Source organism: Crocodylus siamensis, chromosome 12 (assembly GCF_052110815.1).
Source record: "Crocodylus siamensis isolate JL-2025a chromosome 12, ASM5211081v1, whole genome shotgun sequence".
Classification (NCBI taxonomy): domain Eukaryota; kingdom Metazoa; phylum Chordata; order Crocodylia; family Crocodylidae; genus Crocodylus; species Crocodylus siamensis.
This window is the reverse complement of record NC_143406.1, coordinates 5,936,234-5,963,765: the sequence shown is the minus strand read 5'-3', so window position 1 is coordinate 5,963,765 and position 27,532 is coordinate 5,936,234. Positions and strand designations below refer to the sequence as shown.

General features: G+C 48.8%; 1 protein-coding gene and 1 long non-coding RNA gene across 3 annotated transcripts in view; one reads left to right on the top strand and one right to left on the bottom strand.

The window, feature by feature from the left end:
• The first annotated feature begins 311 nt into the window (after positions 1 to 311).
• On the top strand, positions 312 to 25,411 carry LOC149854522 (uncharacterized). 2 transcript variants are annotated; one of them, XR_016438627.1, is made up of 4 exons: positions 312 to 609; positions 842 to 953; positions 1,052 to 1,131; positions 24,999 to 25,411. It is a non-coding gene; the product is annotated as an uncharacterized LOC149854522 (long non-coding RNA). The 2 variants fall into 2 exon arrangements; XR_016438628.1 differs by lacking the exon at positions 24,999 to 25,411 and adding an exon at positions 2,144 to 2,201.
• DHRS3 (dehydrogenase/reductase 3) overlaps positions 22,609 to 27,532 on the bottom strand; it is a 33,559-nt gene continuing 28,635 nt past the window's right edge. Inside the window, exons 4-6 of the mRNA XM_090023185.1 lie at positions 26,580 to 26,818; positions 25,418 to 25,543; positions 22,609 to 23,496 (exon numbers count right to left, since the gene is read on the bottom strand). Coding sequence (XP_089879311.1) covers positions 23,412 to 23,496; positions 25,418 to 25,543; positions 26,580 to 26,818 — 450 coding nt within the window. The 3' untranslated portion in view covers positions 22,609 to 23,411. The remainder of the gene's footprint in view (positions 23,497 to 25,417; positions 25,544 to 26,579; positions 26,819 to 27,532) is intronic.

Below are 27,532 nucleotides of genomic sequence, written 5' to 3'. Positions count from 1 at the left end.
TCCCTTGGCCTGTGAAAGTTGCTCAGACTGAAAGCAATAACAGGCGAAAGAAGCCAGCTTTCCAATCCCCTGTTCCATTACTCTTTTTGATTGGCACTTTAATGAGGGCGCTAGGGGTCGACCCCCTGCCAGGGGGCTGGTTCATGCCCCGTTTATCTCACAGTCCATGTAAGACTAAAATAACACGCCAGGCTGAGTTTCACTGGCTTGTGATCCAACAGCCCACCATGATGGATTGAGTGACTGCAGCAAGTTGGCAGCTAAAGTGTGTTGTAACAGTATCTTTCTGTCAGCACAACACAATGGATTTGCTGATTCCCGGGTTTTCGCAGTGTTCGCTGTTGCCATCGGCTCAGAAGTTTCAAAAGTTCATTTTCCAGGGGGCTGCAAAGCGATCGTAAATAATGTACCAAAGGTTACTCCAGGTTCTTCTTCTCCTCGACTGTCCTGCAGCTGACAAAGTAGGTGCGGTGGTGCCAGCTATGTTCCACGCACAAAAGGAGCCGTAAATGCCTCGCACTTGCCTTTTCTGGAGCTGCCTAAAGTTCAAGGAATAAAGTGGGGACCGCTATGCCAGTGGCTTTTCATGCTCTTTCAGGCAAGCATATGGTAAGCAAGTTTCTTAGCCAGAGCAAATATAATCCAATGAAAGAGTAAACCTGTCTGTATATCAGCACGCTGAGATTATGCAGAATAGCTGCATGGTTATCTCGGGATACAGTTTATCAAGTGAGACAGTATAGCTAGCAAGCCCCGTCCCATCAAACTGCCCCATGTATCTATCCGCATGGTTTTCAGTCATCGCCGTAAAATAAATATACTCTGTGTTGTGTTTCCCCAGGGGATCTCCAAGGCTCACAAGTGCTTTGAGGTGTTTCTGTTCCTTCCCTCTTTTCTGCCAGCAAGTTTTTAGCATCCCCATTTTACTGGCGGGACAAACATTCAACGTGAAGGTAGGTGTTTCTTAACAGTAGCTTGTCAGATTTGTTTCTGGAGAAGCCTCTGCTTGGAGAATTATTTATAAAAACCAATAAATGCAACTTGTCTTCAGCTCTCCACGAAGACGGGAACATGCTGTGAGGAACAGTCCTGTTGAGGCAGATGGTTTTGGGGTACAAGGCAAAGACAAAGGTAAGAGTTGCTATATTGGGTAAAACGAAATGGGCCATGTTGCCCAGTATCCTGTCTCTGATGGTGCAGGAGTGGATGCTTGAGAGGGGGAGCGTTGCACCGGGTGCATCTGGAGCGATCTGGCCTCTGTGCATTACCCTCCCTAGCATCCACCTTCATCGGTGCAGAGAGGCCAGGGGATCCACCCCTGACTCTTCTGTTTAATAGCTACTAATAGATCTATGAGGACACTCTCGTGTCTGCACTCACATGGTCTCCTATAGGCATCCCTTATATTCACAGTCATGGTATTGCTTTGTCCCTTTGGCAGCAGCTGCCAAATGCCACTTGACAACCACCACCCTTCCCAGGCAAGGCTAAGGGCGGGCAGTCAAATAATGGACTCCCCTATAGATAGCCTCTTGCTCTCTCTCTTCCCCCACCTCTCCCATGGCTTTCATGCCACTCTTATCACTGCAGTAGCTGGTACTGGGCATCTCAAGGTACATTATAAACAGAAACCTGTGGCCTGTCCACAAGGTGCCCTGTCCCTGTTTTACAGGGGAATAGATGGTCATAGACCCAGGAGGTGCTGAACAAACACCCACAACCTGTATTTCCTTAGGTGGAAGTTGTGGGGTTTAGCACCTGAGGATCAGGCCCTAAGTGATTTATCTTAAGCAAGGAAACATGGTTGGAAGAGAACGTGATACACACTTCATCAATCCCAAAGCTACCTCTTTATCACATGTGGTACGTCACAAAGTACAAATAAATGAAGGCGTCTTCCAGTAAGCTCCCTAAACACTGCCGCATCGCTACTGCTGTGGCTGCAAGGTCTGCATACTACAGAATAACACTTGCTGGAAACATGAAACGGCCAAAATTCAACTCTGGTATGCCGGCAGAGGTAATCTTGCTAAGATTAGAACTAGGCTATGGGTATGTGTTTTAACTGGGAGAAATTGAGCTTGATGGCTAATGTCACGTAATGTTCTCCCAACATCTGTCAGCAATTATTTGTATTTACCAGCTCTGCAAATGCAAGAGGGTCAGCGAAGACAAAGCCTCCAAATTTGCTGGATTCCCAGCAGAGCCTGGTGTCTTCCCTGAAGGAATCCCTGGTAGTGCCTGTTTAAATGCTGGCTCCCAGTCCATTGGCCTCTACAGGGCACGATTTCTTCCAGATACAGCTGGGATGCAAATAGAAGTGACAGAGTCTACTCCTCTGCCCTGGAGAGACAGGCTACCTCCTTTGACATGTGTTGCATTGAAGTTAGCACCGGTCAAGACCTGGGCCTGTATCCCTCTCTTTCAGACTGCATATCCAGCCCCTCCCAGCTCCGACTCCCTCTCCCCATGGCCACGTCTTGAGCCGGGGCAGTGGGAGCAAGGTCTGAGCTCGACTGGAGTTGTACTCCACCTGTGCCGGGCCGGGTGAGGAACAGGTTAGCTGGGTGAAAAGTTCACTGTGAGCCGAGCTGTCTGTTTCCCTTGCTTAATTTATCCGATATTTGGCTAACCTTGCTCTGAACCCAGCCCCCGAGACCCCCTTCCTCTCACCCCTCCCCAGCACGCTCATGTCAGCCAAAGACACCCCCCCTCCCCTTTTATCTGACCCTGCTGAAGGGAGCGGGGGCTGGGACAGAGGGCCAGGCACTGGAGTGAGAGCGCGTTGCACAGGAGAGATCATCATTATTTATGCTCTAAACTACAACAGCCCCATCCTCGGGAACAAAAATAAAAGCTCCACAGTCAGCAACATTTGACTTGCTGTGTCCAAAAATATCAGCCTTCCTGAGGCCAGCAGCACCACCCCACGTCCTGCCTCCTCTCGGGTCTATCGCTCTTCCAAGAATGTGTCACTGCTTAAGGATCTTGGAGCCCGAAGGATCTTGGACCCGTAGGCGATGGATTCCTCTTTTGTAGACCTTTGCAGCAGATTTTCTCAGGAAGTTGTAAGGCGCTCTCACATGTTCCCTACAGGCGTCCCCCCTATTCACAACCATGGTATTGCTTTGTCCCTTTCTCTTTGGTAAAAGAGGTCCCCAGAAGCAGGAAAAGAGAGGTGCTGGGGGATGGAGCAGGGCTGGGAAGCCATGTTCTGCTCACTGCAGGTTGGGTTGGGTTGGGTTGGGTTGGGTTGGGTTGGGTTGGAGGAGAACCCTATGAGGATCATCCTGGTCTTCCCACAGCCCCCATCTGATGTGTACAGGGGAGTCTGTATACAAGGTGGTGGCCACAAAGCAGCTCTGCTGTTTGCTGCTCTTGTGGGGAGCGGGGGAAACCTGCCCCAGAAGTGGCACCTGCAGCCCAAGCTACTCAACGTGTGCGACAGGGACAAGGATTCGGTCATCCCTGTGGGCTGAGCAGTTCCTCTGCAAAGGGGAGTATCTCGCCCTCCTGAAAACTGCTAGTGACATCCCAGTGTCCTGTCATCCCCTATGCGTTCTCGGAGCACAACTTCCCCTTCCTGGGAAAGCGCAAGCAGCGTTTGCCCCCCAGTCACGGAAGTCCAGGCAGAGCAGCGTAAGAAACACAGTTCAGTGGCCAGGGGATGGCCCCAGTCGTGTCTGCCAAAGTCCCATTATAATCCTGCTGGTGCCTATTGTTAAACCGTTGAGCTCCTGACTTGGATACGAACCTCCAAAAGTGACAGAGCTATTCTTCCCAAACCCCAATAGTCAAGTAGTTCCTGGAAACGCATCTGACTGACACGATCCTAAGGAAGCATCCCGTTTAGTAAGGTTTTACGGCTCGACACAGTGAAGAGCTGCATGTTCCACATTATCTGGACAAAGGGTCATCTTCACATCTTCTGACTCATGTCAGCTGCTTTAACTCCAGTGCAAAACAACAGGGCAGACAGGTTACAGTTTTGCTTCTTAGACTTATGCATATTCCTTTATAGTATCATTGGAGAATTACATATAGACAGGGCCCTACCACAAAGATTTTCTATCTTTAAAAAAAAGAAAGAGAGAGAGAAAATAGGCACAGGCCTGCTAGCTTTACAATATGTGGAAATTCCTTGTGGCCTAAGAATAATATTTAACTGGCTTCTCGGGATCACCGCATGACCTTGCCTTGACACGGGGCTTAACATGTCTGGAAGCACAGACAGGAGTAGCTCTGATGTGGTCACTCTTTTTGGTGACAGCATCCCCTTCAGTCTTAACCACTCCTGCACACAAGCAGCAACAGGCCAGCTTGTGAAAACAGCTTGGGTGCTATTAATGGAGTCCTGGGCATATATCAAAGAACAAGACCCAGCACCTCTCACTTAACCCCTGTGGGTTTTCAGGGCAGGAGGATTGCTAAGAAGAGCTGAGCAAGTTTTCACCAGAAGGTCAGTATTCAAAAGGCAAGAGCAGCAGAGAGGTCAGAAGGGTCCTGGTAAAACCCACACATGCAGAGAAGGCCATACATATATAGAATTGACAGGTATGCCTCTATATATTAATGTATGCATTTCATGATAGATGTCATTTAAAATACATTTTTTGCGGTCATAGAATATACGTATAAACGTATATATCAGGTCTGTTATACAAGGGTGTTTTAGAAATTTAAAGGCAAATGGCTGTCCACATTGTCTACAACAAATTGGGAAAATGCATAGTATTCTGAAAAGGTATCCTTACCAGCTAAGAACTGCTGCCCAAAGGGTTTTTCCATCTATCAACGCCTCTGTGAAATTCTTTTCTCCCCAGGAGGACTTTTACAATCTTTCCTCTGTACCTGATGGAAGGGTGTTTGTGCCCAAAAGCTTGCAATTAAAGATCTTTTTTTGCAAAAATCTGTTGGTTTAATAAAAGTATCACCTCTGTCCATGAGCCCTGATTAGTATTCTCAAATACACCCATCATTTATGGCTACATGGAGGAACGATGTGGTCCATTTTGCGGACAAAATGGTTTTATTTTGAAATCGTTGTTAGCTTCAGAAACACCCTCAAGTATCATCCAAAACATTATTTTTAACAAGCATTGTTTCCACAATGAATGGGGGCAGTTTCTGATAAATCCGTTTGATTATGATGATCCTGTGATTCCTGGAGAAGGTGCTGCACAAGGCGGTAAGCACACGCTCAGGCTTGTCCCTGCCTCGCTGATCCCCCCACCCTCTCTGTCTGTCCCCTCTGCAAGTAAGCAAGCAGTATAATATATCGATTTATTTTTGAAGTTGCCATTCAATGCACGAAAGGGCTGGAGGGGTGCCTCAAGTGCAGTGAGCAGTGCCTCCAGTCTAAAAATATTGAGAATATTCACTGCGATAACCATTAAAATGGTAATAACCAGATACAGGCAGACAGTGTGTTTCAGGTAAACGCGATATCTTTTATTAGACCAACTGAACAGTTGGAGAAATTGTTCTTTGCAATTTTGTGGGCACAAACACGTTTATTGAGGCATAGGGAGAGTCTGCTGTTGGTTTGTGTTCTCCTACGTGGAATAACACAGCTACAACCAACACCCCCAATAACCAGATATAACATTTCCATTTGTGTCACTCTTTAATCAAAGATTGCAATGCACATTGCTTAACCCTGGCAATGTGTCTTTGAAATATGCCTGGTTAGATCCACCATACAGAACAGCAAACCAGGATAAAGTGAAGATTAAGTTAGCGAAGGCAAGGCTGGGCTTGCTTGCTTGCCTCCTCAGACCCGATATCCTGCATTTGAAAGCTTGACTAACTTTATTCCAGCCATGCAGGTGGTCTGATAAAAAAAAAAAAAAAAAAAATCACTCCAAAAAACCTTGCCTCTTCTTGCATAATTCGTGAGCCATCGCAGCTACACCATCATTTTAAGACTACCAAGGATGACAAATACAAATACCCGGGAATCCTGACTCCTACTTGGGTACTTCAAGTACAACAAAGCAACATTCCTGCCAGAACAAGAAAGGTGGAAGATGCCCATGAAGAGTTCATTTGAATAGAAATATACCTTAAATGCTTTACAAGGTAAGGTTAAAAAAATTGCCTCGTTAAAGGACTTTGCCTGGGATTTCAACCTGGCTAGTCCTTCTGAACACATGGCCAAGCCAGCAGCACAGTAAAGCATTTATAGAGATCTGGCTGCCCGGGAAGACTCCCCTGCCTTACTCATTCTTGCCCAACAGCCTTTTCTTCACTTTTACAGAGCTAGAGAAGGCAAAAGACAAAAAAAAGGTCACGGATGGGCCAGATTCCTACATACCCACATTAGGGGATTACATTTATGGTGTTGCAAGAATAGGATGGTGATCTCAAACTCTAGGCCATTCGAATGAGTTTGCTAATTGGAACAGTTCCCAAAGTACTAACAGTCATCTAACTGCGGCCTGTGGGCCAAAAATCCCGGCGTGGCTTCCATCTGTCTGATCACAGAGCTAAGAATATAAGCTCACCATATCCGAATCAGACTTCTGGAAAGGGAACGAGGGGACTGCAGCCAAGTGGAGTTTTTGGATACTAGGTCATCAAAGGTGACTTCCCACAGAGTTGGAAGGCAGACCTCAATGGGCATAAATACTCCATTTTTGGATCTTGCAAGCATACTTTTTCACAGAAATGACTTGGAAATATATGGTGAATTATTGCTAGTGCTAATCCCTCTCCTCATTTTAACAAAGATCATAATTCAGGGAACAGGCAGTGGCAGGGACTCAATGTCTTTACTGATTGTTTCATTTTGTTCTGAAAATAGCAGAGACTATGATCTACAGACATTGGTTAATAACATAGTAGAGCCAGGGATACTTACTGGAAAAAGCCTTTGTGGGGAAAAAACCCCAGCTATTTGGAATTATTCATCTGATAACTCCCATTTTATTTTCCCATTTATTCTTGGCGCCGTTGCCCCGCTGGAATGTAGGACTGGGCAGGGTGAATCTAGTCCCCTGTTACCGTAAGCATCCTGTCATAATCCCTGATTCGTGTTCCTGCTTCAACCGCAGTGGCTATTTTTGTCCCCATGTCAAGGAAGCCACTCCAAGCCGCCATCCTGAGACGGTTAGAAATGTTCTAACTTCCAACATAAATGTATTCACGGCCAGTGTATTTCCATTAGTTCATGTATAAATCATGTCCGTTTAAATGGCTTCTTCTTTCCTCTTTTGGTAATTACAGGGAAGAATCATCTGTCCTCACAGCTTTCAGTTTTGCTGGTTTAAAGAAACCGCAGTCGTTTAGTGTCTTCTCCTAAGGCCTAGCAGCACTTCTTGGCATGGGTTTCAGTTTGAGTTAATTTACTTGAATGTGAGTGATCAAACTGTATATGATATTCTAGATGAATGTTCACCCATGTCTTGTGCAAGGGTGCTAATATTTCCCTATCACTTACCGTGGCATGTCAAAAGATTGCATTTGCCCTTTATGTAGCACCATCACATTGGTGGTGACTTCATTCTTGCAATCCCTTAAAACACAAAGGTCTTTCTCCTCCTGTTGTTTCCAACTGGTGAGCTCCCATCTTATATTCACATGTAGAGCATGTGGCGGGCCAGTAGGGGGCGCTCCTGCATTGAGCTGCCCACCTCCCTGCGCCCGGCCACCTTCCAGACTCCGAATGCCTCCCTAGGGGCGCCTTATGCTCGGCCGACCCCTCTCCGGGAGCACACTTGCTAGTCTGGGGGTAATGTAAGCTGCCACCACCCCAGGAAGGGACTGTCTCGGCCCTGTGTCCTCGGGGAAACACAAGCCTAATAGTCCGACTGGTACTTGACCCAGTACAGGCACTTGGGGCACTTCCCCAAGTCAGGGGGCAAAAAGTAAAGTCTCCCTTAGTCTGCAGACCTAAGGGGTCTCTTAGGCATAATTTAGACCTACCCCTCAATAAGTCTCCCACACCAGTCAAAAAGGAGAACTTTATTGATTACAAGGGGTAAGGTAAACTAGGGTACAGGGTTGAGCAATATCTTAGAAATCCTAAAGAGCAAACAGTCTGGCTGAAGTAGCCTTTTGATCACGCATCTGAGTTACTGCCAGCTAAATATTTAATCGGATCTCGAGTAGCTTACTCACAAGCATCATCCAAAGGCAGGTGAAGTTTCCCTTTGGAGGCAGGCAGTTCCTTGCTCATGAGTTTTGGGGTGAGAGAGAGCCAGTTTCAGATGGTAAGGCTTCTCTGTGTCCCCCGCATGGCTGCTGCTTCACTTCATGGCCGAAGAGACCGCCTCCTAGCCCGTCCTAACTTATACAGCCCCTGTGACCTCATTCACCTGGGCCAGTGGAGGTCAGCCCCAGTTGGCTGTCAGCCAACCAGTTTGAAATACATCACCTGTTACCGGGCAGATTCCAGCTCCCCAGGTAGATGCCCCTCACCCAGGTGGCTGATGCCAGTCCCGTGGGCAGAGGCAGCAGGTTTCCCTCTCCCTCAGGACTGCAGCCAGCTCAGGTTACCTAAAGAGACAGGCTGAGGTGTGAATCCTTTGTGCTGGCCCATCTTGACCACATTGTCACAGGGCAGAGATTTTGGGGAGAAACCAAGGTGGCTTTCTGCCACAGAGGAGACATCCCTGTTGTCTGTAGTAGTATATGGGGCGGGGCACCAGTCAGGGGGCAGGGCTTGTCAGTTTGACAGATGTATACCCACGTGCTACTCTCAGTCCCTAATTCCACTATCTTGTACAGTTTTCAATAAAGTTTCATCTCGTTTCTAGTACTCCAGGCCTCAGGTTCATCCAGTTCCTTTTGCATGATAATCCAGTCCCTCTTCATGCTGGAAATGGCTTCCATCTCTGGGTCATCACCAGATGTAAGTAATGTACTCCTGGTGTTTGTGATGAGGTCAGTATTGAAAGTAGAGAACAAAATCAGTCCCCAAACCAGCTATTTGAGGAACTCCACTAGTAATCTCCTTCCAGCCTGGAGATTCATCTTGCACACAACCCACTATCATTTCCTTTTTAGCCACTATTTCTGTACTCTGTTCTTGGATGGATCCTCATCTACTCCTGCTGAACTTATATTTTCCCAAGTAGCACCATGCCAGTCACATTACTGAAGCCTAGATATGTTCAATCTACTGCATTTCCTTTCCTTGTGACCTCATTCACATCTATAAAGGGAGGAGCAAACCTCAAAAAGCCCAGATGCCTGAGCTTTAGAGGCCAACAATGCCTGTGGCCCTTCCCCTCTTCCAAGGGAAGCATCTATCCCTATCCTTGCAGTTCAACACGCAGCGCAGAACATGCTGTAACGAAGCGCTATGTGCTTCCCGATACACTTCCCTGTAGATATGCCTTGAAACATAAACCATGTAAGGAAATGGGAGAGATTGAAGCTGCAGTGATTCACTGGATATACTCCTTGAATTCTTCCTTGGTTTCCCCCAAGAGTGCTGGTACTGGCTGGGGCCTTGGAAGAAACCGAGCTTGCAGAACCTGAGGCTAAAATTAATAAAATGGTGGTGTGTGTTTGGAGAGAGGTAGTTAGCTGTGTTAGTCTGAAGTCGGGCGGAAGACAGTGTAGATGTGCACCTTATAGACCAGGGTTGGGCAAAATGCAGCCCGCGGGCCGGATGCGGCCTGCCAGGCCATTCCATCCAGCCCATGGGGCCCCTAAAAAATTTAGAAAGTTAATATTTATCTGCCCCTGGCTGCCTGTCATGTGGCCCTCGATGGCTTGCCAAAACTTGATAAGTGGCCCTCCACCCAAAATAATTGCCCGCTCCTGTTATAGGCTACCTAATACAGCATAAGCTTCTGTGAGCCTGAACTCTCTCCATCAGATGCTATGAAAGGATATGCACAGAGCAGTGTATAAAATGAAGCATGATTTGAATATAAAAGGCAGGAAAAGGAGGCAGGGGAGGGGGAACAGTGCTAGGGGAGGCTGAGAGAGGCATATGCCTGTACACAGCACCTCTGAAACCACCACTGCTGCCGGGAAGGCGAGGACTCAGTCAGACCACAGCACGCTGCTTTTTCACAAGGGTGGTGATGATGATGAGGCAGCCTCTATTTCTGCAGTCCTGAGCCGCTGTTGTTGCAGATGAAAGAATGCAGGAGCCTGCTGCACCCGCCAAGTTTGTGGGTGCAAAATTAGAGGTGCCCTTTGGTGTGCAGCGTGGGTGACAGCTCCACAACTTTCTCTTCCTTTGCCCCCAACCCTGGACGAACCTCATTGCAGGGGCTGTGTGGAAGTACAGCTCTACGGGCGCTGGGGTGGCTATTCTCCCCCAGACCCTTCCCTCAAACCTGGGGAGCAAATTAACGCCTGGTACCGAACGCCGAGCCTGTGCTATAGGGTCAGAACATGCCATTAAGAGAGGATTGGGGCAGCAGCGGACGCATCAGGAGCTGAGCTGGAGAGAGGACCGTGTGGCAGTGCAGAGCTGAGGAGCTCCTGTGCACATGGTCTTTGAAGCCCCGTTACCTTCAGCACCCACACATCTAAGGGGCTGAATTCCTGGTGCCCCCACCAGCCTCACCCTCCGAGAGCAACGCAGCAGGTCAGCCCAACTCATTACAGCTCACACCAAAGCTCTGTTCGCTTGGGTGCCCAACCATTGAACACTACTGGTTATCATTTAAGATGCCTACACAGAAATAAGCCACGGGGGGTGGTTAATACGTGAGCCCGAGAGAAGAGCCTTTACAGCATCCGAATGGGGTTAAGGATCTTAACACCTCCAAAATATTTACTTGCAGCAGTCTCTGTTCAACTCAGAAATATTTTATTGGCAGAAGGCGCGGTGCCAGAGTGCATTTGCCAGCGATCTCAGGCATCTGCTAGAGATGGAGCGAATATATCAGGCATCGGCTTAGTATAGCGCTGCAAAGTGCAGCTCGGTTGTTATCCCCTGGTAAGGGAATGTCCAGATTCCTTGGCCAAGACTAACTGTCCCACAGGCAAGTTAGCTACCTACTGAGCAACCAAAATATTAAAAATTGCTAACATGTGGAATCTATTAAGACAGTAAGAAGGAATTCACATCCATTGTTTCACTTGAAATATAAAGGTTATAAAACTTAATGGCCACATGACAAGGGAACTATATGAAACACTCAGAGATTTACAGAGTAACTGCAATGCTTTTTAGGCATGTGGCCTGAAAATTGCTTTACAATAGGCAACCCAGCCTGTGGTTTGAGAACTGAGATTTTCTGGCCGTTTCATTTTTTCTTTCTTTCTTTCCTTTTTTTTTTTGTTGCCCTTCCAGACTGGTATTCAGTTACTGCAGCAGCTCCAAAGTAAAACAGAAACACAGCTTGTATCTTCTTTCAAGTATTTATTTCTTTTGTGCTGTTAACATCTAGCAATGAAAGGAATTGTAAGGATTTGGGAGCGGGGAGGGAATGAAAAGAAAAGAAAAGGAAAAATACCAACACGATGGCTTCATTTTTCACAGCAAGCGCAGCACAAATGAACAGCAAACACATACTGGGGAAAAATGCAAACAAAAGCTAACGTTTGTTAAAAGTTCAAGCGAGAGGCATCGTAAGGGCCCAGAGCAAACATTTCCCTTGTGAAATACTCAAAGGTTTTGCATTTTTGGGTCAGCTTTGCACAGCAGATGCCTCCTACACGTCCTACCCTTACCCTGCTCCTTTCCCCTCTATGGCAGTGGGTTGCAGGGAGAGGAGGGCCAGGATTTCAAAAGGATTCGCTCTTCGTTGGCTTCACTAAATAAAAGCCTGGCATGGAGATACTTTGGTGATGGCACTCAGGAGGCTGAAGTACTGAGGGCAGGTCTGCAGGTCAGAAATCCTATCTTCTTCCCCTGACTTTTCACTGACGTTTTTTGTGGCACCGGGCACGTCTTGAAAGTGCCTCTGCTGCCCCGTCTCTAAAACAGAGGTGAGGTGATGATAACCCTCCGTTCCCTTCGCAGAGCACGTCCAGATCTAGGGATGGAAAGTATGAGTGACGTGGCCTGCTTTGCATGTACAGGGAGAAGGACTTTCGTGTGATGCGGCAGAGCTTGTACAAGCTGAATCCCGTTCAGCAACAGGCACTGACAGGTCTCGATGCTAACACTCAAACTTCTCAGTGCCTTGCGTATCAGCGGCTCGGCGTTTACCCCTTTGGCATATATTTTGCTCATTCACTATATGTTATTTCCAGTTGCTCTTAATATACAAAAGCACATGAGACCATTGAATTTCCTTCACTATTTTGTCATCTGAAATCTGCTGGGGGTGAATGTCCTGCAAAATGGGTCCCAAATCTTCATGAACTAACTTCTGTTTATGGAAATATGCCATGCTGTGATGCACAGAAAGTTGTTTTAAAAAATCATTCCCATTTGCAGGGTCAGAAATTGGGAGCGTTGGCTTTTAGTTGACCTGAGATGAAGTGCTGGGTGAATACTGGGAGCAAAGCAAAGCAGAACAAAACCACAACTGGGACCAATAAAAAACAATTTCTCTTTGATTCCTTCCACGGGCATTTCTAGAAGCACGTTTTTGATCACAAGATTGGACGATGTCATGAGAACTCATTCAAATATGCATTTACATGAGTATTGGTGCCAGAAGCCCTTTGTAGTCATCATTAGATGTAGTGGAGCCCCTTAAAAGCTTTTTGTGGGTTTGGAAGTCATCCAGCCAGGGGACAGAAGCATACCATGTGACAAAGCCATCCAATCCCAGCAGTCACGGTGAATAGTTTGCAAGCAACTCATTGCCTTTAAGTACCTAAAGTGTTTGCATTTTTAAAAAACCCTGAAGTGTCTAGAATAATATCCTGAAGACTAACTCATGGAGAGAGGCTAATTTTGTAGCATTAATTGTTCACGTCAAGCAGTGGTGAGCTTCCCCGGGGCAGGCTTCACCTGCTCAATCAGACCCAGCATGAGCTTTGCCTTCTGCTATGAAAGGGGTCTATTTCCACCCGCTTTCAGGCATCATCAGTTTGGTAAGCTTCCCAAAGGGTTTCAGATCTGACCCCAGCCTCTGTGCTAAACTGTAGGAACAGTGAGTTTATTTTCATGCCCTAAATACCTTAGGAATATGTTATCCAAGTGGGTCTCTCATTACTGACTGCAAACTGTGGCAGCCCTAATTATTCTGCAAGCGATGTCTTTGTACATCTCCAGCGTTCGGATAGAGAGGGCCTGTGTATTTTACTGGTTATGCTTTCACCTGATTTGCAAGGGCACTGCATTCCCAGTTCAGACCCGAGGGAGTGGGAACACTTGATTCCCATGAAAACTTCAGCACCGTTCCCTCTGCACGCCCAACCCAACTTGGCAACCTTCCCTTTGCTCCATTGCTACCTCGGGACTTTCAGCCCCTTTTAAATTCTCAACAAATTGAACTCTGACAGATAGTCGAGGTGCAGATCCCAGCCCCATGGATGTCAGGACATGTCTGCCCTGCAGCGGCAGCATGGACGCCACTCCACCCACCTGCTCCTGCTCACACTTGCCCTGCCTGCTCGCTCCTGCAGGTACGTTCCCAACCGAGAAGTAGGCCAGCAGAGGGAGAATATCTCTGCAGCCACATTGGCGACCTTGGTCTCCAACGTGCTTGAGCGCAATCCCTGGCGATGACCGTGGAGTGGCCGTACTGGCACACTTCGGGATTTGGACCATACCTGCACAAGCAAGAAAGCCGGGCAGGCAGCTCCCATGGTGTAGGCATGCCCGTAGAAGGCCCCCAACCGGTAGGAGGCAGTAGCAGTCCTGGTTCGTCAAGGTTTCGTGACTGGTTTGCTATGCTCCATGATTGAATCTAATCTCACAAATATTTAGGGCAGCCTCAATGTTAACATACAGCGAGGTGTGTTCACAGGCATGCACAGGTGAGAGACTGCCTCTGGGGAAGGAGAGGTGATGGATAATCTGCTTACACTGTGCTGTGGTGCAGGGATACTCAAATTACAGCTCTTCCCCAGAGGGAAAAATGAAAGGAAACTTTGTGAAAACAAAGGATGGGGAAAACTCATAAACCTCTACGGTTCTGCTGGCACACCCGAAGAGGGGAGGCTCAGCTAGCGTAACCTCAGCACATCCAAGGGGCAGCTTTTGGGCCAGGTCACTTGCCTGTTGAGCAAATCACTTCGGGAGAAATGCAAAGAAATTATTATAGGGTTTGCCCTGCACAGTGCCAGGCTGGTGTCTAAGTCGAGTTATCGTTGTGTCCCCATAGAATGGGTATGGAGATGGGGAGGGAGACTCTGAGTGCCTCAACCATGCTCATAGAGACTGGGAAAGCTAGGAGTGAGGCCATCCAATGCTTTAGCCATTCTTATTCCAGACAGATTGTTCTCAATGATGGTGTATTTCAAGGGTTTTACCAACAGAAAAATGTACACGAGTAATAATGCCCACCAATCCATGTCTATGGAGCAGGGAGCCACTACTGTGGGAAGCAGTATCATCATGTAAATGTGAATACCAAAACTGAGGTCCATTATATAACCTCCAGCTTTTCTTGGACACTGGTGTGTGGGGAAGAATTCTGCTAAGAATGGCATTATCCAAAAATCTGACAGCCAGTACATAGTATTTAATGAATTTATATACTGATGACCACACAGCCACCTAGCAGATCTCATTACACAAGCCAAGCCATAGCTTCTCTGCTCAGAGATTGCCAGGGCTTCTGTAGCCTGAGCTTTTTTAAGTTTGAAAGAAAGGAAATTGCTTCCTGAAAGTTTGAATGCTATGAGACGTGTGGACTGCCTGTCTTAATCCAAAGTAAAATGCTGGGTCTTATCTGAGAACATTCCCAAATTCAAAAATTGGTTTGCTCAAAGATCACATCTATCAGGAAATGCACTTCAGTGCCACATGGGCTTTACTGAGATAGTGCTGTAAGGAGCAGAATCACGTTGGCTGGGTTCGTGTACACGTTTATTAATGCACCGCAATTACGGTGCATTAAATTTAGTACCTGTAACCACAAGTACAACTTAATGCACTGTAATCAGGACTATAGTGCATTAGTGCTGGTGCAGGCTTTTTAAGTGATGCCAATGGACTGTAAAATATGAATTCTGCTCTAACGGTGCTGTTAGTGTCTCGTGTAGTCATGCCCAGTGTGCTCTACAACCTCGTGAGACTGAAAGCAAAGCAACTGCCCTACAGAGCTATTTAATATTGAAATTTGTGCAAACCTTCCTTATCTTAACTTTGCTTTGGCTTCATAGTACAGGACTTGAGCATGTGCTTGGACACTCATATACCCATAGTAGGTTTCTCCTGCTAGAGTAGGCTGTATTTCACTGGTTTAATATGGTTGTTTAACCACGGAATTTGCTTCAGCTGATAGACTTAATGCATTTGTTACAGATTTTTCTTGGCTCGATGAAAATGATAGATTCAGAATAGATATTTTGATAAAAACTATCCGGTGCTGCCTGGAAAATAGGTTCTTGCAATGGCAGGCTTCTGCGTAAGGTCAACATGTGAGAATTTCAGCATATCTGTGTTAGGTTAGCTGAGTGTGGGAACCATAGACTCACCAGTTGGAAAACACAAGCATATTATTGCTGCTCTCTCTTTCCTGCCTTTTATCGGCAGTGGAAAAGGAATATAGATAAGTTGCGCAGCTCTGCGAGACTAATCCATCACTTCACGTCTCTAGAGGGAGAGCCAGAAGCTATCTTATTGCTGCAAACAGGTCAGTCACCAGCCTGATTTACAAACTTCCTTCCCTTTTTGTGACAAAGTTTTCAAGCAGTATTTGCAGAGCACTTCTGCTATGGCCTTGAACGGGTGACCTCAAGGCGGTCAACCATGCACCTGAGCGCCTCCACCACTCCAGCTCCCGTACTTCATAGCGAGCCAAAGATGCTTCCGAGTGCGGGCTTCGCTCTGCGTGATCCAGCTTCTGCTATGTGGGCCCCGAGGTCCACCTTCTCCTGGAGGCAAAGTGAGGGACACAGATGAGTGACCCAGAGCCTAAGCAAGTTAACCTGCCCTGCGAGCAGTTACATAACTAGGGGTGGGCACGAGGGGCACATGTCCTGAGCACCGCCTGAAGGGGGGCACTGGAATACCCCCTCCCCACCACCAGACCCCATGCCCTGGCTGCATTCCCATGCCAGGAACACCAAAGCAGTGCCCCGCTGCTGCTGCTTTAAGAACAACGGCCCGGGTGGGCAGAGCATGTGGTGGTAGCCACAGAAGCAGCTGCAGTCAGGGCCTGTTTAAGCGTTCCCAGCATAGGTAAGACTACTAGTGCCCCCCCCACGCACCTCTCCTGCAGCGTTTTGCCCCCAGGTGCCACCTCTCCTTGTTGCATGATTGCCTCTGAGAACTTATAACGAGGGGCCCGGTGTGACTGGCTCATGCAGCACTATAGGCAGAGTATAAAGCCTATAGCCAGCTGCCTGCGCCTGCTTAATGCAACTTAACCCGGGCCGAGTAAGGCTCTTGCTCCTTTGTTGTGCCAGGGCTTACATAAGGTTTGTGAGGGCAGCTATTGACCTTGTCTCAGCACCATGGCTTTCTTCCAGCTACCACTTTTCAAGTGCTAATCTCTCTTGTTGTACTTCAGGGACAGCTTCAGCTTGCTATGTGATCTGTATTCCTTTCTATAGTATCTGGCAAGAACCAAGACTGTAAATCTACCTTTCGAGTGACTCTCTGAATAGCTTCAGCTTTCCAGAAGGTTTCCCACTGTAGCAATAAGTGCTGGGAACTGATTTGCCTGTGCATCTGATCTCAATAACAAAGACCCTGCAGACCTGTACGAAGCAGATTTGTGTCCCATTATCTGTTTTTCAGGGAGAAACTTGTAGACTACGAGAGATTTTTTTTTTTTCTTTTCAGTTGAAAAGGACCATGCTTTCAATACAGCCTGGTGACATTAGCATGGCTTGCAAAAAGCACATGGAAGGTGTCAAATGATCACGTCTCACTTTTGCTTTCGTTAGTGGTTGCTGCTGTTCCTAGGCCGAGGTGGGCAGAGAAATCCCATGCCGTTCACCTTTGGTAGCTGGACGCCAGCTGGAATTTGCCCCGGTGCATGCTGAGGAGCCATGTAGCTTTATAAAATGGGGAGAAGGAAGGAGATGGCTGGAAACCTCCCTCAAGGGTAGGCCTGTTTGTTGTGCTACACCTCTCTCCGCTCGTGGCCAGCTGCCGCAGACAGGATCCGGCAACCTCTGGCAGCGGCAGCTGGGAATACCGAATCACTGGGTTGTGGTGACCCAGCTGTAGACAGCCTGATATTTTGGGCACAGTGACTCATAGCAGTAGCCAAGGGTGACAGCCTAGTCTTCACTTGTAGGAAATCTCCATTCCTCTGTTATTATATACTCCCCGAGACCGTGAGGAGGCAGGAGGACCTCACCTTCTGATCTAAGCCTTGTCTGACAGGGCTCTGCCTGTCTATCCTGTTTTTCCTTTGGGGTGTGCGTGCGTTTTCCCACATAGACCTTTGTTATTTGAGCCCCTACCTGCGATTCAGGGAGCTGCCCTGCTCCCTGAAGGAGGTTTTTTTTTTCTTCTGAATGTGTGCACAGTGCACCTGTGCGGATCGGCCTGGCTCTTTTCTCTATTTATCTGTTGCGTTGCCCTCGCAGAAGGGAGCCAGAGTTACTTTTGGGGTTTTTTGGCTTGTGTCTCCTTGTCCCTACGATGCTGTTTTAGCAGGGCCAGAAACATTAGGCATGGACACTGCTCCAGAAATATTTCCAAGTGGTTTGCGATCTCCTTCCGCCCAGAAAGTTGGGTTTACTATCTAATCAGCTCAATGGGGCCACTTGTGCTTTCTGGAAAAGGCGCTTAATGCCGCAGTGTAACGCAGCATTAAGTAGCCCTGTGTAACGCACTCCGAAGGCTGCACACGGGCCAGGGTGGACTATGGAGGAGGGCTGATTCCTTGTGGGACCTACTCCAGGGGTGGCAGCAGGGTGAGGAAGCTGGGGGGGGGGCCAGCGGCAGCTCCATTTTCTGCAGAGCATCCGACTATGTCCTGTCACCTCCATCCGCGGCTTGAAAGGAGGCAGCCGAGCACTCGGTCAGGACTCCAGCTACTACCGATTTGGGCTCTTGAAGGAGTCAGGCCAGTATTTGGGCTTCAGGGACGAGGTCTCGCCTGGCGCACCGCCCCCACAGGGGACGTGGTCTCGCCTGGCGCACCGCCCCCACGGGGGACGAGGTCTCGCCTGGCGCACCGCCCCCACGGGGGACGTGGTCTCGCCTGGCGCACCGCCCCCACGGAGGACGTGGTCTCGCCTGGCGCACCGCCCCCACGGGAGATGAGGTCTCGCCTGGCGCACCGCCCCCACGGGGGATGAGGTCTCGCCTGGCGCATCGCCCCCACGGGAGATGAGGTCTCGCCTGGCGCACCGCCCCCACGGGAGATGAGGTCTCGCCTGGCGCACCGCCCCCACGGGGGACGTGGTCTCGCCTGGCACACCACCCCCACGGGGGACGTGGTCTCGCCTGGCACACCGCCCCCACGGGAGATGAGGTCTCGCCTGGCGCACCGCCCCCACAGGGGACGTGGTCTCGCCTGGCGCACCGCCCCCACGGGGGACGAGGTCTCGCCTGGCGCACCGCCCCCACGGGGGACGAGGTCTCGCCTGGCGCACCGCCCCCACGGGGGACGTGGTCTCGCCTGGCGCACCGCCCCCACGGGGGACGTGGTCTCGCCTGGCGCACCGCCCCCACGGGGGACGAGGTCTCGCCTGGCGCACCGCCCCCACGGGGGACGAGGTCTCATCTGGAGCGGACCGAGCTCTCCAGTGACGTTGTTCAGAGTTGACGGGAAATCTCCCCAGAAAGCCGTTGCAACCCTGGGATGGACGGATCTGGCACAGAGCTGACTCGTTAGTCAGAAATGCTCATGTGAGTTCAGAGCCCCCCCCCAGAAAACTTTGCAGCAAGGGGCAGGAAGGTGACTGCTCTCCATTAGGCCTGATCAAAGTGCTGCCCGGCTGCCCTCGACTGACGGGTTTGCTTTGCGCAGAGCAGGCCGAGCTCCCCGTTTTAACGGAGGCAGGACACGGTTATCAAGATTTTGCAGATTCCTCCTGCTGCTGGTGCTGCTGTTTGTGCAAAATGCAGAGGTATTTGACAGCCACATGCCAGATGCCAGAAGCTTTTGACAAGCGGAGCCAAGAGCCACAATATTTACCACCTGGATTCAGCAGATTGCGGCTGGCACTGGCACGCAGGGAGACTAAGAAACACAAAAGAAACAACCCAAGGTGGTCCTGTATCCTTTGCCCAGCAGCAAAGCAGAAAAACCGGGAACCAAATACACACCTGGTACAAGAGTACACATCCCTTTTGAAATGGATACACCCACCTCTGATTAACGTGAATTCGGCTGGCTGTTCTTGTTTTGAGCTTTGGGTTGATATCTGAAGGGAGATGTGTTCTGGGAGCAGTCTAAAAAAGCTTGCAAGCCCTGATCTCATCATGTCCACCCACGCTAATTAACACTTGTGTAGGAGTACAACAGGATCCTCTTTGCAAATGCTGCTGTCACTTGCCCAAGCAGTCTCCGCATCCCCCGGAGGGTGATGCAAATGGTCTCGGTCGGTGTTTAACCTGAATAGCAGAATGAAGGCGTGGGATTTAATTTCCTTCTGTGCAGTTCCCTCCCTTCTCCTGATTCAGCTGAGATGCCTCCTCATGTATCTGAAGGGGTGAATATCTGTTTTCACTTCCATATGCAGCCAGCTTGCACAAAATGTCCTGGCTTTTCATGGTAAGGAGGGGAGAAATAACTGAGACTCACTTACCAGGGACCGCTTGCATTCCCAACTTGCTGGCTCTGCAAATTATTCCGTGCAAACTTCAAGAATACACAGGCCTGAAATACACCCTCACTTGGACGCCAGGCATCTCCGCGTGCCCTGGATCCTCTGTGCTCCATAATGTGTACATTTTCCCTCGCATCCTCGTTCTAACATGGGCAGAAGCACAGAAATAATGCCGCGTCGGTGGGTTCCCCTCTGCCACCCCGCCCTACCGAGCCACAAACTGGAGCAACTTGAAAAAAACCTGAAAAAAAAAAATTGCTAATTTCACAGGAAGCCTTTCTGACCTGTCCCTGCAGCCTCATCTAGACTCCTTCTCTACCAACGAGCTAATAAAAATAGGCCCTGCTTTAGATTTATTCCAGACTCTTTGTTTGACATCTGGTTACAAGATGGTGGCCCTGAAAATGCAATAATGATATAGAGATTAAAAAAAAAAAAAAAAAAGCTGGGTGGGGTAAGGAGCAGGAGGCAGTGGAAAGCGTAGGGAAAACCAAAATTAAAAGAAGTTGCAGGGCGGAAATTCTTTCAAGAAAGCCCGAAGGCTTCTACAAAGCTTGTTGATGTTTGCAGGACTTGAGAATAGCCAACGTCGGGCATATGCGCGCGGGGACGGCGCGCCTCGGGAAGCCTTCCAGAGACGGCTTTACAGGAAAAAAAAAGTCTTATGCACGTGTCTGGCCGAATGTCTTGTAGGTGCAAGACATTCCTGCTCTCCGTACCGGAGCGAAGCCTCTCGCCCAACTCTTCCTCGCTACCCAAGGAGAGCGGCCGATGTTTTCCTCATTATTTTGTGTTTGCTACATACCTCTCCCCCACTGTGACTGCTATTTGACCTGCTGTCTCCTCAGAGACCCAGAGGGGAGAGGGAAATGGGGGGGCCAAGTCTCGGCTGGCATTTGACTCCGTTTATATTCATTAGAAAGAAACCGAGAGCGCTGAATGTGCAGAAAGCAGCCTCTTCAGACGGGGAAGGACTTTTTTATTCCATGCAGGACAGCAGTGGGTCCTTTTGGGTGGGCTGAAAGGGGGCTCGTTTCGGTCAGCAGGATGCTGCTTTACCCTTCTCTTTTGAATTGGCATCTCACTAATTAATCGACCCTCAACCCAAAGTTTTATTTTAAGGGGAGGCGCCCAGCAGGGGTGCCCTTTTTCACCACTTGTTTGCTCTTGCAGCTGGTCTGCCTGATCATGGATAATGAGAAAATACAGAGGATTAGAGGGTGTAAGGGTGGGGGTGGTAGACAGGCAGATTCTCTGCCCCCTCCACCTAGATCAGGGGCGGGCAATTATTTTGGGTGGAGGGCCACTTACTGAGTTTCAGCAAGCCATCGGGGGCCGCATGACAGGCCGCCCAGGGCAGATTAATATTAATTTTCTAAATTTTTTAGGGATACCCGTGGGCCGGACAGAATGGCCTGGTGGTCCGCATCCGGCCCCCGGGCCGCATTCTGCCCACCCCGACCTAGCTCTTGATGCAGACTTGTACCCTCTGTATGCCTGACAGGGCCTGATAAGGTCTTGCCCATGCGTTTAGTTGAGCTTTCAATAATAGTATTGCTTCTCAACAATTAACCGGGGACAACCGATCAGGGTGGCCTGTCTGGTCTCAGAGACCAAATGCACTTCCAAAACACCTGGGCTCTCCAGGGAATCGGAAGAAAACCCTGCGGTAAGAAGCCTTTTCAAAGCAGATGCTGCGCTCAAGCTTGCGCCCTCGGCTTCAGGAGGAAAAACACAGTCCCAGGTTAATCTCCACGAGCAGGGAGTTTGGATAGCGGTCCCCAAGGGCAGGCGCATCTGCAGAGACCTACCTCCTGGAGAGGAGGCGCAGTGCACCCATTGATAGATCTCTGCTGATTTACACAAAGCAAGGATCAGGCCTTGGGACTGGCAAGTGCCTTTTGCCCAATCTGGGCTCCCTTCTACACAGCAGAACTGAAAGAGCATCCAAGTGCAGGGGTAAGATGCGCTTGCAACATTTCCGACCGAACTCGGGTCATTCCTAGAAGTTGCTGTTTCATAGGGTGGTTCCTGCCTCTCCTCTCTCTAGTACTGAATCCAACCTTTCAGGTTGCAAACAAATTGTAGAAAGAAGTTGCCCTTTCATATTGCCATCTGCCTGAGGCTTGCAGAGTAGTTGACGTGCAGTAAGGCGTTCGGGCTTTCGACCACCCAGTCGAGTACGTTAGTCGCCTTGCTTTGCAGATCAGCGAGCTGCAATACAGTGACGTTAAGAGACTCATCTCAGGTCACATGAAAAAGCTGTACAGAGGCCTCAGGAGTCCAACTGCGCATCATTGTGCTTGCACCACAAGCTCCCCTTAAGAGAGCTGTATTTGGGGTGCATTTGTATCACCTCTGCTGCACGTCTGACAAATTCTTCTCTTTTTTTCTGTGTCACATTATATTGCATATACGTTACTGTGCTGTGTTGCACATTGGATCTGGCATGGGCCTGTGCTGGATAGTTAAAGAGACTGTATTATACAAAATATATATATACACTGACACTGTATATTTAGTTGAGCTGTGACACTTCAGTCACAACAGGACTGTGAATTCTTCCTCTTGAATTCACTGTTGAATTCTTCCTCTTTTGGCTCATCTAGGACCCAATCAAACTCCCCTATAGCTCAGCGGAAAAGGTTTAGTTGACTCCCATGCGTGTTTGATCAGGCCCTGGCTGAAAGTGGCTCTCCCCTTCCCGTGTCCACTTATTTCACTGTGCACACCGATCCGTTGGATTCACTGTAAGAACGAACTGTGTGAGCAAGTGTTGGGATAAGGTTAACCAATTTCCGACCCAACGCCGGCTCAATGACTGGACATCAGGGATTAATGCTAAAAGGAAATTATATTTCACCATAAATGAACAAAAGTATTCAGACACAACCATTACATTCTGCATATGATTTTAGTGGCTGAAAGGACCTTGCCTTATTAAGACTGTCCTTTCCAAACTCTATACCTATCTACTCCTCATTGTGGGTTTCCCCTTTCAGCCTTTCGACGTGCGCGGTCCTTGGCTAGACGGGATCAGTCCTTTTGCGCACAGTAGCTTCCTTGGTGGCCCTTCGGGGAAGGATCAGCTGTTAGGGGAACAAGCTGCTTCGATGGTTCGAAAGCACCGGCCATCCAATGCGGCGAGGGAGGGGAAAGGCGAAGTCTCCATAAAAAGTCTTGACTACTGCCCCTTTACGGTCATTTTTAAAACTCCCATTCCTGACAGCAATCCCCATTGTTCTTCCGGTTTCTGTGAGCAGAGCGGGGGAAGGATGAGGCGAGATGTGCCGTGCCCGGGTCGGAGCAGTCTCTGGGTCTTATGGAAACAGCAATTCAATCCTAAACCTAGGAGCAGATTTAACAATCAGATTCTACAGAATTAGACATTGCATAAACATTTCACACGCTTTTTTTTTGTGTTTGTTTCTCCTTCCAGAAGTCCAGAGTTTAGCCATTCGGTCCCGTGCAAAGGTCGTGTTGCTATGGGTATGGCCTGCTAGAAACGCGTTGCCTCAGAGCAGCACAAGTCACGCGAACAGGACAGGCTAACAGCCAAGGCGGCTGATTCACAATCTTGTCAGGATTTTGCTGCTTGTGTCGGCTTGACTGCAGAACGAGTCTTTGCGTCACCAGGTCTATGTTCGCCCTTTGAAAGTGTTCATGCAGGTGTAGCTTCCAGAAAACTTGTGGATTTCTTCAAGTGCCGACTGCGGGAGAATGCTGCAGGGGAAGCAGAAGGAAATATAAGCCCGCTATGCAATAGTATTAAAGGACGTGTGTCAACTCACACGCACACGCACGCACACCAGTAGTTGCACTGGCTATTGGGAGCAGGAGCCAGGCACGCCTTTCAGTGTCTATCAGGCAGAAGCATCAAGGGCGCCGTCCTGCACGATGCTGCGCCCACAGATCTCAGGAATACGACGTTACTCAGCAGTTGGCGTGCCTGAGCCCTAGGGTAAAAAAATGCTATGCCGGCTCTTTCTGGAAAGAAACAGCTTATTAAATAGGCCTTGAAAGAAATCTGTTTCCATTAAGACGTCACCTTTTAAGTCCCCTAAGTCGCAGGCTCCTGTTCGATATATAAAACCTGAGATCTCCTACTGAGAATCAGGCTGGACTTTTCTCTTGATGTCTAGCCCCCGAAACATTTAGCTTTCTCATCATGTCACGCTGGTATTTTCGTCACTTTTCTTTTGTTGGCTACTGGGTTGCTGAAGAGCTGCTGTACTGTTCTGATGAGAAATGACCTTTTCTTTCCCTCCCCAGCAACCATAAAATTTGCACTTGACTTACAATACAGGGTCAATCTATAATTGGGTCCCCAACACTGCCGATTTTTTGACTTGCAGCAGTGTTGTGCATGCCATAAATAAACCACGTCGGGATTTTTTTTTTCCAGCTCTTATTTTAGTACTTTTGGTGCATTTAAACCATTGTCACGGTTTTTATCTGTAGTTATGAATGCCTATTTGGTGAAAAAGCTGTTTTTCCTCATCTTGAAGCTGAAAATATGAGGGAAACCTTGACGCATTGGGTTGATTTCAACTGGGAACGATTATGTCCCAATTTTGTTAAGGATAATTCCTAATAAAATAGATAGCTGGCAGAGAACTGCGCCTGCTCTACTAGTAGGGGCTCCACGAAATTATTGAGATTTCCCCCCATAAATGCATTTCTTATGCCAGAAGGCAGTCAGGACTCTTAGTAGAGATGATATCTTTTAGAGATTTTTGCAAAAAAATTCTTTAATGGAAAGCTTTCAGGCACATACACCCTTCATCAGGCATCGGAGAAAAGTTTGTAAAAGTTCTCCTGGGTAGAAATGAAAGTTCACATTTCATCGGATTTCCCAGAGGAGTCAAGAGATGGGAGAGGCCTCTGGGCAGTCAGTTCATAGCTGGTATGGCATATTTTCTCATGCCAAAATATTTAATGATGTATTTGTGAATTTTGCCTTTCTATCTGAAATGCGGGGTTTCTCACTTGGTTGTGACTGGCTACATGAATCGCAGGACACCGTGTCAGTTCTCTGACTGGGCGACCTGCACTTTCAGAAGGGTTTTGGTATAAGTCCACAAAGGAAGCTCACTGGAAACTTGCTCAGTGTGAGAGGCTGGGATTCCCTTTCTGGAAGCAATTTGAAATTCAGCTAAAAAGGTAATTTCATGAAAAAATAAGTCATTACTTATGATTTCCTTAATGTTTTTTATGTTCTCCAGGCTTAATGGAAATGGAGGAGAAAGAGCGGGCTCTACACATAGATGGTGAGACACATATTTTATGTGTGTTGTTGAATGCCTGCAGTCTGCAGAGGGGCCTGAACTAGTTAACCATGCCGTTTTCTGGAAACGAATGATCAGAGCAGATCTCAGCTCGCTGAGTTTTGGGTGCTGAATCTGCTTCCAGACCGGGGAGATGGGACATCTCCCCAGGGTACAAGCCAGGAAAACTGCAGTCAGCCTCGCCACGTGTCCTCCTCGTCACTGATGCCCGCTGTTTCCCATGGGACTGAACAACCTGACTCTTGATCGTGACTGCCCGGGTGAGGTTTGGCTTAGCGGACAGAAAAAAGGACCGACTGCCTAAAAGGCAAAATGAGGAGGTCAGGCAGGTGCGAACAGCAAAGGAAATGACTGACCTTTTCAAGATGACAAGGATGTTCATTGTCCAGGGCAGGAGAAGCAGGGCTTGGTTCATCTGAACGGCTTCCACTGTCCTCCTGGCCACTGTCTCTGGCTTTAGAGGAGGGAATAATTTGGGAAACCTGAATGAAAAAAAGAAAGAAAGAAACTCCTTACTGGGTTTTGGGTACTACAAACCAAGGCCCTTTTGCTTCCTGAGCTATTGGTGGCCATTGGCACACGAATACCTGCCCCCCTGTGTAAGTCTCCCACCCTGCCACCCTCACGCCTGTCAGCACAGCTGGGCTGGCAGCGGGGCCCAGGGGAGAACATGGTTCATCCTCTAGGGACAGGCAGGAGAGGCCACAAAGACCCCCGCTGCAGGGACCTGCTCAAGCAATAGCCTGCATAATACTGCCGGAAACTTAAAGCCACGCTCCTGCCATTGCATCTTCGACTCTCCACCCTCTGCTTGGTTTATTGGCAGGTGAAGGACGAAAACAGCTGCTCCCTGTTCCCTTTGGTACCAATAATATGCCTTCCTAGTACTAATGATGATATTCATAAATGCCACGGGTGCACAAACTGCACGAATGGTTCACACCGGCAGCTTCTGATCCAACCCAGGTAAAAGGAGATTTGGTTAGTCATCAGCCCCTCAATCGGGATTGCTTTCACAGGAGCTTGCAACAAGGCGCCCGAGAAGTTCTCGCTGTAGTCAATGGGGCTGCCGCCATCGCTTCAGCAAGGAAGGGCTGATCCCTTCCACGGCAATGAGGAAGGGACTGGATTTGGGCTGCCGATCCCCAAGGCCTGTGCAGATTTTTCTCCTCTCTGAAGCACCTGAACGGTCAGCGTGTTTTCTCTGTGCTGCTCTCCGCAGCTGGCTCACCCCACAACCCATGCAACTTCGCTTCCAGTTTTCTCTGCAGAAGCGACTACTTGGAGGACGCCCTTTCCTAGCGAAGGCAGGCCGAGCAGTACATGTCGGGGAGCACGAACGTGCCGGCAAAGCGCAAGAACCGGTCTGATGAGTTCCAGGTGGCTGAGAGCGACCCTGTGCTCCCCGGCAGCCGGACGGGACATCAGACGCTCTTAACTAAATGAGGCGTTAATTAGGAGTGTGTTGTGGCGATTCATTTAAAATGAGATGCTTTGCCCCAGCTCCTGTGGACTGACCTGATTCTCATGCCTTGAAACATCTCTGTGCTGGTGTGGAAAGGCAGCACCGTGGTAGCGTTCACTCCGGGGCAGTCAAGCAGCCCCAAGGTCAAGCTCTCCATGAAGGCAAAGGAAGACGCTTTGGAGGTGCAGTAGTCGATGGCCCCCGGGATGGCCGACAAGGCCAAGACAGAATTCAAGCACACGATGTGTCCGTTCTGCAGTTCCAGCATCCGGGGCAGGAAAGCCTTGGTGGTCTGGAGAAGAGTGAAGAGAAAACCCTTGTTAAGCAGAGATGCAGCACGAATCCCAGCCCCTGGAAAAACAAGCGTGGTCCCGTTGCGACCAACTGGGGGTCTTGTTGCTCCTGCAACTGTTTGCAAAAGAGGTGAATTTCAGCAGACGGCCCGAGCAATGCATCAAAGCCCCAAGCCAAACGGCATCCAGAGGCCGCAAAGAGCACACACTGTATGTTCAGGAGCGACAAAAGCTTGGGTGACACCAGGAATGACAAATAACTGCTTTTGTGTTCATCTAATTAAAAACCGAGTACGCATGCTGCAGGCTCCATCGCTGTGCATCTGGTCATGCTTCTCGCATGTTCCAGATGTGAGCTGAACAGCAAGAGTCTCCTCCGTGGGCTTTAGTTTTCTCCAAGGGAATCGGGTTTGTTCCTGTAACGCTCAGAGTGGGTGTGAAAGAGCGTCAAATGCTGTGTAATTACTGGAAGCGTCAAATGCTGTGTAATTACTGGAAGCCTTTAATACGCTATTTTCGAAGAAGTCAATTTGAAGGAATCTGTCAAATTCAATTTTTTTCTCAGACCCCTCTCCTCTGGCCTCTGCCCTTCTCGTTGTTTTTTCTGGCTTGTTTTCATGGCGGGCTGATCTTCCCGAGAACCGTTTAGGAAGGTCTAGCAGGGGAGCTGTGTTTACTGGCTGCAATCTGTCGCCCTCGTTTCCAAGTCTGAC